Source organism: Cydia pomonella, chromosome 1 (assembly GCF_033807575.1).
Source record: "Cydia pomonella isolate Wapato2018A chromosome 1, ilCydPomo1, whole genome shotgun sequence".
NCBI lineage: Eukaryota > Metazoa > Arthropoda > Insecta > Lepidoptera > Tortricidae > Cydia > Cydia pomonella.
In genome coordinates, this window is record NC_084703.1 from 42,540,146 (window position 1) to 42,549,259 (window position 9,114).

The 9,114-nt window shown below is 37.1% G+C and overlaps 1 protein-coding gene across 2 annotated transcripts; it reads left to right on the forward strand.

Annotated features, from left to right (window-relative positions):
- LOC133524093 (ZZ-type zinc finger-containing protein 3) lies at positions 1-1,999 on the forward strand. Of its 2 annotated transcripts, none has more exons than XM_061859922.1 (2): positions 1-104; positions 300-1,999. In XM_061859922.1, the coding sequence occupies exon 2, from the start codon at positions 304-306 to the stop codon at positions 1,324-1,326; it is 1,023 nt and encodes a 340-aa protein (XP_061715906.1). In that variant the 5' UTR covers positions 1-104; positions 300-303; the 3' UTR covers positions 1,327-1,999. The 2 variants fall into 2 exon arrangements, with proteins under 2 accessions (XP_061715906.1, XP_061715895.1); XM_061859911.1 differs by having other exon boundaries at positions 7-156.
- The last annotated feature ends 7,115 nt before the right edge of the window (positions 2,000-9,114 follow it).

Here is a 9,114-nt window from a genome sequence, read left to right on the forward strand (position 1 = left end):
TAATATCGCCTGTGTTAAAAGGAATAAAAGCTGAGATTAAATAATAATATAGAGTTATATTGAAACAACGTGCAAAACTAAAAAACCCTTATCAAAGTGTCAAGGTATCTACTTACCCGCTGGTCCACCCTTCGAGGGAGCTGCTTCTGAACTCTGGTTTGCACTTTTTATGTTTTACACTATTTAGTTTCTTTTTTATTTTAACACTTAAACGTTTTGGACTACTCGGCAAGGATATAATAGATTTCGTATTCATGTTTTTGGCAGCGTCTATAACAATTGCTTGTGTTTATTTGCAGAGCTATGGACGGTATCGAAGACCCGGAGTCGAATGGTGAATTTGCTTTCGAGACAGACCACCTCGCGCTGCGTGGAAACAAGGACTACAACGATTTGTTGAAATATATTGTTGTGCTTGAGTCCCAAAGAGTTGCCGCTTTGAAAGACATAGAGGAGTTGACAGAAGCACGAAACAAGGCCCTTGAGGAACCATTCGAGTTTGTTCAAAAGCTACAGGCTGGCACAATTCAGTTTCCCCCTCGGCATCACATTAGAGAGATACCTACAATAGACTGGGACCAATATGGAGTAGATAATGCTCAAGATACTGATGAATTTAATAAAGACATAAAACCAGATATTTCAGAAGTTGGAGTGAAAGTGCGTGGACGGAAATACACTGACAGCAAGCCGGAGACGTTCAATCAGCTTTGGTCTTGCGAGGAACAAAAAAGATTAGAAGAACTTTTAGAAGTTTACCCTGAAGAACCAATAGAGGCAAGGCGGTACAAAAAGATAGCCAAAGCACTTAGAACTCGAACCCCTATCCAAGTAATGAGTAGAGTGCAAAAGTATTTTGCAAAATTAGCCAAAGCTGGCCTGCCCATACCGGGACGAACACCCAAAGGTATGGGGCGGGATAAATGCAAGTCAATACTTTACAAGAAATCAAATTTCTTCCCTCAGCTGCATGTTCCTGTCAAAATGGAGGACACATATGATGTTGCTGAGGCTCCTTACACAGCAACTACGGCCACAGCCACGGAGACCAAAGTCGGCAACAAACACATAGTGGAGTTGCTACGGGCGGCCAAACTACAAAGGGCACTGGATGAAACTGCACCTGTGTATCAGAAGAATACATTGTGTGTCGGCTGCCAGGCCAAAGGTTTCCTGGGTGCACGCTGGACTGACAACGCTGGGACAGATTACTGCACGGACTGTGTTGTGAAGCATCTGCCAACAGAAAAATTGACCCCAGTTCGGATACCATTGGATTCTACACCAGAGAAATATAGACAAGCACTTAATAATAAATGGTGTTAGATAATTTATAGGACATTTGTGTCGTTCTCAAGTGAAAGGTACCACATTGTCGCTTGCCATAAGGACACTGACAGGTTATTCATCTAAAGATATGAGCAAATTTCTTCTTTATGGTAAGTGACAATGTAGTACCTTTTGCTTAAGAATGACAAATTCGATTAAATGAGAAAGAATCTTAAACTGTAATTTAATAATCTGTATAGTATTCACAGAACCTTTTAAAATGATGATTAATGACTAGGTACATTACCAATAACGGTTACTTTCAAGACTCTTTAACAACATAATTATGTTGATTAGAATTTATGTTGTACTTACTATATTTCTTTTACAACTCATGCATGCAGTTTTAAGCATTTTTATGCTGTGTATTTTAAGACTACCATTTCAAAACTATATGAATATATTTTGAACTTGGTAAGTATATGTATAAGTGTACACATACACTATGTATTAAGCATAATAACATCTAGTGTAGATTTTTATCCTAATATACATTTTAGTCCAAATAAGACATACAAACAAAATCAAACAGATTGCATATTTAAATTAGATGCAGGCATGTTAATATTCTCTAGTACACTATAGTTACCTATTTAAAATCAATTTGTGCTTTAATAAATTTACAATAATCGATTTTTTTATTTAATGTTAATAAAATTAGTTGAAATCATGTTTTTTTAATTTGTTACATTGCTACTGTATCCCAAATTAGTACAGGTACAGTCAGCAAAAGTGGCTAAGTAGGCCAAGTGTCCAAAATGATCTATACTAATTTTTATACCAATAGAGATCGGCCACTTAGCAGCTTATGCTGCTAAGTGTACCTACCTAATATTTTAAGTTAAAATTCATCTTTCTAATTAACTAAAAATCATGCTCAGTGTAGGGGTTTCGTAGTAACCATTCTGTTAAAATAGGCCAAACGGGGGCTATTAGTAAATATACTATAGTATCATGTATATTACGGTCACGTCTGAAAATATCGTTACGGACAAAGTACCATAAATATGTATACACAAAATTCTTCTGCGAGCCCTATGTCCCTAAGAGGGATAACAGGATTACATCATCATTATCACCCTAATATATAGGCCATAAGGTCGTGTATACATATTTTTCGCACTTCGATCGTGTCGATGTTTTCAGACGTGACTGTACAGGTGTACAAGCATAAGGAGTAGGTACAGTGCCGGATTAAGATATTTTGATGCCCTAAGCATTTCTAGACCATGGTGCCCCCTCATCAAGATTACATTGAATTTTCTTAGTAAATTGAGTGACGTTTATTGCCGCATTACTGCTGAGAATACACTTTCAATCCGTCACATCATTTTATCACGGAAATTGACAGTACTGCAGCAGTAATGTAACAGTAGGTAAGGTCAAATGTAAGCAAATTCGAAGACCGTGTTTCGCATAAGGCCGGAAGCCAAGCCAACCAATATCGAAGTGTAAGCGAAGACGTAAGACAGGCCGTACTCCGCACAGGGTTTTGCAACCTCTAGAGCTTTCCTGCGAAGCTCATTCATGTGAGGGCAAAGGCCTTCAGTAGGGGCTTAGCCATGTCTTAAATAGCAAATTATTGACCTGACTTGACGTTTCAAGGACGGCGTGGTCTCGGAGAAGACTGGGTAAAGTCGACATCATTATCTTGACGTTGGAGGTAATTTTGGAACTTAATCAAACGCGATTAAGTCCCGTTTTCTTAAATAATAATGTGTCACAATTACCTAGGCCAATAAAATTAAAGTAATTCGAAAACTGTACGTCCGTTGGAAAAATTGTTCTAATTATGACTAAAATTGATAATATATCTGTACCCCTAGTGTAAATAAATTCGATTTCGAAACGTGACGTACGCGTTTGCGTTTAGTCTCATTTTGTATTGGATTTAGAAAGAGCGCGCCAAGCGGGACGTTTTGGAAACTCAAAATCCTATACAAAACGCGTTCGTCACGTTATGATGTCGATCAAATTTACACTAGGGGTACTGAGGATCCGAAATGTAATTTAACTATGTTCTTGCAATAAAATTTATTGATTGATTGAAGATACCTTAATATGTATTCGTAGTAAATTGTAAAAAAAAGATCGATTTTTTTTATTTTTGGTAAAATCATGTAATAATCCGAATACGCCTTACCAGTGTCTGATCCACCAAGTGCTATGGTTTGGCAATCCAAAGGAAAAAAATATCTCCTAAGTATCCCAAAAGGTATGCACACCTCTTGGGATGGAGCAAACTCGGATTACACGCATTTAAGCCCAAATGAAAGTATTAAAACAATTTCCAGCTTGCTGGGAATTAATTATTATTTATTATTATTTTTCGATCTAATTTGATTGGCCTGAATCATGAAACTTTAAATCAGTGTTTTTAAAAGCAAAGGCTGAGCTTTCCATAAGGCTGAACGCGCGGCGCGTTCGATCGGCGCTTACGGATAGGCCAAAGGTTGAGCTGGAAGAAAGCCAGGCTTGAATTTGACCAATGACGAGGTAAGAATGGCTGGACGTCCGGAGCGTCCGATCGCGGGGCGTTATCATACAATACAACCAACGGCGAGGTGTGAGCAAAGCAGAAGGCCCAGCTGCGAGAGAGGACTTCGATTTGGATCCATAGCCAAGTGAAAGTGAGGCAGTTTGCATAAAGTAGAAGGCCTAGCGTCGCATAAGACTTAACGCCGAACTGCAAAAGAGTGGCTTGAAATCGAACCTATGTAATCACGGTTCTCCTACTGCTCAGCCTTTGGCTTACCTCGAAAGCGCAACTTGATAAGATAGGTACTTTTGGTTTTCGGCCTTCGCGGGGCCCTTTATAACACTTTGAAAATTAGGTTGCAGGATCGCGTCTTTGCAGAAACTCGGCCTGGCCGATACGTCTGGTGTGCAAGGGAGCAAAATTCGCTACAAAATCGGTAATCAAAAAAATAATCGTCGAGAAAATCAGTTGGCCACAAGCCCGACGGTAAGATTTTTTGACCATGAGCTTTGAGGGCCTCCGCGTAAGGTTGGAGATGTGCTTACGTGTCCTCACTCTCTTACGACCCTTCGTTATTAGATGGGTAGACACATACCAAAAAGTTTCGTGTACATAAGTACTACACTACGACTGCGATGCTGATGCAGCCTGTGCGTTTTTTTTTCCTACGATTTTGGTGCCCCCCCAGACGTGGTGCCCTAAGCAAGTGCTTATTTTGCTTAATGGTTAATCCGGCACTGAGTAGGTACATTTGTACGTTTTTACAGCGTAGAGCGCTTTGTACGTCTTTTTACTACGAAGACGATATTTTTTGCAATAACTCGAAAACGAGTATACCGATCATATTCGCTATAGTTTTCATTGAAAGTATTCAATGCTCTTGTTTCACGATTTTTTATTCTAATATTTTCGATACATTATTCAAAAGTTAGAAGGTGGGGGCGGGGGACGCATATTTTTTCCTTTCGGAGGGATTATTTCCAAAAATATTAACTTTATCAAAAATGGTTCTTAGAGATACCAACGATACCCCAAACTATTGGGTCAAAAAGAAAAAAATACATTTTGTATGAAAAACAATGCTTTTATAGTTATTTGTTTTACAAGGGGGCAAAGTTGTTGTTTAACCGCTCGTGCTAATATTGATACGATCAAGCGAAAGATTCTAAAATTGAAGAGAAGTTGAATCTTGAGTGTTGCGAGGGTTTCAAGGTACGAGGGTTAAACAAACTTTGCCTCCGAGTGAAACACAACATTTTTCACCACACCAACGCGAGGAAAATACTAACTATGAAATACCAAAAAAAATCAAACCAAATCAAATCCAAATGAACTTAATTAAAAATTTATCATCCAAAATCATCCTTCAAAAGTCAATTCTACCAGCGAACATAAGGAAACGACTCAAAATTTGCATCTGATTACTTTGCCCCACATGTGGATAAAATGAAACTTTCTCATTCGTTTTTGAACAATCAAGAGGGCCTTTACCAGTTGGTGTGGTGAAAAATATATTCATTTTATCGTTATGTCGCCATGCCAAATTGCAGCTTTCTATCACTAACGATCACGGAGTAAAGCCGAGGACAGACGGACATGACTAAACTATAAGGGTTTCTAGGTGATTACAATAACCCTAAAAAACCTTTTTTATTCCGAATTAGCATGCTTATAGGCCTATGCAGCAAGTATCGGAAATTAGAGCATTATAAAGCGTTAGCGTTAATTCAAATTTTGGCCGTTACCGTTCCCCGGTGATACAAAAACACAACACTATCACTTTAAATCCTCGCCCGGCTACGTAATCAGGAAAATAATGAAAACCCGGGGATAGCGATACCTATCGCGGTGGGAGCTGAGGGTCCACTGGCCTGGAACACTGAACACGGCCTGCGAACTATTGTGCCTACTTATACGACCACAGTAGGGGTCGTTACGAGTACCTAATCTAATACTGGCGTTGGTGTCACGAATAATGAGATTTCCAGGAAAAGCCATGCTGTGCAGATTAAAGTATTGAAACATTTATACAACACATTGTAATTGGAAGTTAACCCTTTATTGTGTACTACTGTAATTGGGTATTGAATGTAGCCAATTTAATCAATCGCATTTTATTTACATAGAAAAAAAAAACTAATCTTGCTGGTTATTATTTCAACAGAAAAATTAATATTTTCTCATACCCCTTTAGGTGCTTACTTATTATATAAATTATAACGGGTATTTAATTTAATAACAATCAAAAAAATCGCTCGCGTTAATCCAAGATAAGCCTGCAACAATTTTAATAGCACACGAAATCTTATACCTTTAAACGAGCAATTCTTGTATATATATATATATATATATATATATATATATATATATATGTATATATATTTCCGGGATCTCGGAAACGGCTCTAACGATTTTCCTGAAATTTGGTATATGGGGGTTTTTGGGGGTAAATAATCGATCTAGATTAGCCTTATGTTTGGGAAAACGCGTGTTTCCGAGTTTTCATGCGTTTTTCTTTCGACGCAGAATATGGTCGCTAATTTCGTGTTACCGGCCATTGTCCGTCTGGTCCAGCGGGTTAAGACGCGGACTGCTAAACGAGTGTTACGGGTTCGAATCTCGCCCGGTGATTAACTTTTTTTTTTATATGTTCAAGTTTTATAAGTAATTTTTTAATTTTTATTGTTTTAGACAAGTTTAATTTAGTAAAAAAATGTAGTTAAGATTATCACCTTATACACCACCATATTACAATAAATAGTTATAACCGAGCAAAGCTCGGTCGCCCAGGTACTATTATTTATACGTCATAGTTTCATAGAAGTTTGACATTTAAAATAACACGTTCACTGCGTGTGCTATCAAGATCGTTGCAGACTTGTCTTGGTCCGACTTAGGAAACATGAAACTCCTACACATATTTTAACCTAACACAGTATCTTTCAAACAAAAAAGAAAGATAAAAATCGGTGTTTGAGATTAAATGTCATTAGTATTAAATTTAAAATCTAAGGTATGTTTCCTAAGAACAGATGTAGCTATCACTCGCACTCGGGTGTATTTAGTGCCTTAAATTTACCTTAATATTTAACAGGATTTGAAATTAAACGGATTGACGTCTCCAGAAAATGAGCTTATAATCTCTATTGTGCCATACGTATAGATACACGTATACATAGATGCTATTAGATATACGATAACATTAAGTTATGTATATGTATTAATTTTATAGGAGCAATACAAATAATATACTGACTTGCTTTGGAGATACTCATCTATGCGATGACCATGATAATATTGATTAAATGACAGTAGATATACCATTCAAACAAAACGGGATTATTATGTAGACATCGTGTAGTGGGAATTAAAATTACATAAATATTAGATATATCTAATTAATTTACGTACCTAGTTTAATTTTAAGGTGGTTCGATTTTCATACAAAAAACAATCGCTATTTTTTAATTAATTACACAATATTATTACATAAATAGTTGCGCATCTATCTACTTTCGAATATTCATTTGCGCTAAATTAATAGAAAAACTTTGTTTCATACAGAAATCATGCAATAATCAACGTTATATTTTTATAAATTTTACTCATGTGTGTGTGACAAATGTCGTGTACAAATACAAATACATTGCGACGTTGCCACTCCATGCCTCGAGCGGCCATCGGCGCGACGTTGCGATGTTTGACGCGTTTTTAGCTGACTCTGTCGACACTGACACTCAGTGTGACCAGGCGTACGATAATTGTCGTACATGTACGATAATTTGGGCCCCGGTATGACGTAATGTTCCAAAGAGCATTATCGTACACTAAAGTACTATAATTTCAGCGCTTGTATGATGCCACCTTAAAGGTCTAGTAACTTGAAGCAAAATATGACACTTTCTGTCAGATATAGGCTAAAATTAGTATCTTTTGGGTGTTCGGCTCCTTGGTGTAAGTTTAAAGTTTAAAATATCACAATTTCCTGTATACCGTTTGAGTCTATCCCAAAAATACACAAACATAAACAGATTTTTTACGCAATTTAGACGAAAATTGTATTTTTTTTATTATTATTTCAAAATTTAAGCTTATTTTGCTAGACATTTTTAGGGGCTGCCTTTTTGATTGGCGTACGATATTTTTTTCAACGGTACAATAATATTGACACTCAAATACGATAATTCTCTTCCGCTCACCTGGCAACACTTCTGAAACTTGACAGGACCTGGGGCCTACCGCGAAAACCGAAATTCGCAAATTGCGGGGATCTTTCTCTTTTATTCTCACTAAGACGTAATTAGAGTGACAGAGAAAAATGCCCGAAATTGACGAATTTCGATTTTCCCGGTAGCCGCCCTGGTGCTTGAGGTACTTGATAGAAAACAACGCTGCCGCATGTTCTGAATTGTGATTTTATGTGTTTTTGGTTTGAAAATGATAGCAACGTCTAAATCAAGTTACAAAAATCATCGATATTCTGGTCCGCGAAAAACCAAGAAAAGTGTAACTGTAATTGGAGTCTACAAAAATGACCAATTCATAGAAAATATGACCTAGAAACTAGTTCACTTTTATAAAACTCAATTTTGCCCGAGATTGTACTTAGGCGAATACCTAAGGGAGCTAAGTGTATTGATCTTGAATAATTAGTTGGCTAATACATATATGACTCCAACATGATATGGACATTTACATCATAACTATTATACCTAGTTGGTTACTAAGTTCTGTTACTCGATTTCTTTCTTTCTTCCTAGCGTTGTCCCAGCATATTGCCACGGCTCAATGGAGCTTGGGGTCCGCTTTGACAACTAATCCCAAGATTTGGCGTAGGCACTAGTTTTTACGAAAGCCACTGCCATCTGACCTTCCAACCCAGAGGGTAAAACTAAGCCTTGTTGGGATTAGTCCAGTTTCCTCACGATGTTTTCCTTCACCGAAAAGCGACTGGTAAGTATCAAATGATATCTGTTCTGAAGTTCTGTTACTCGATTTGCAACCTCTTTATTTCCGTTAAAACAAATGCTACCGAAAAAATAAAAAATGACATAATGTGGTGGATTTGTGAGCTATAATTATATACCACACATAACGCTTATCTCGTCGTATCTATAATGAATTGGGGCCTAAAAGAGAATCGTATTCCAATTTTTTGAAACGCTTGTATTACTTTCTATATTAACTAAAAGTTGCCTTAAAATTCAGCTTTTATACTAAAAACGGCTTTAAATATGTTAAATTAACAAAATATATTTTGACAGATGCTTTCGCGCCCAAAACGCTCTTTGAAAATTGTGTGACGT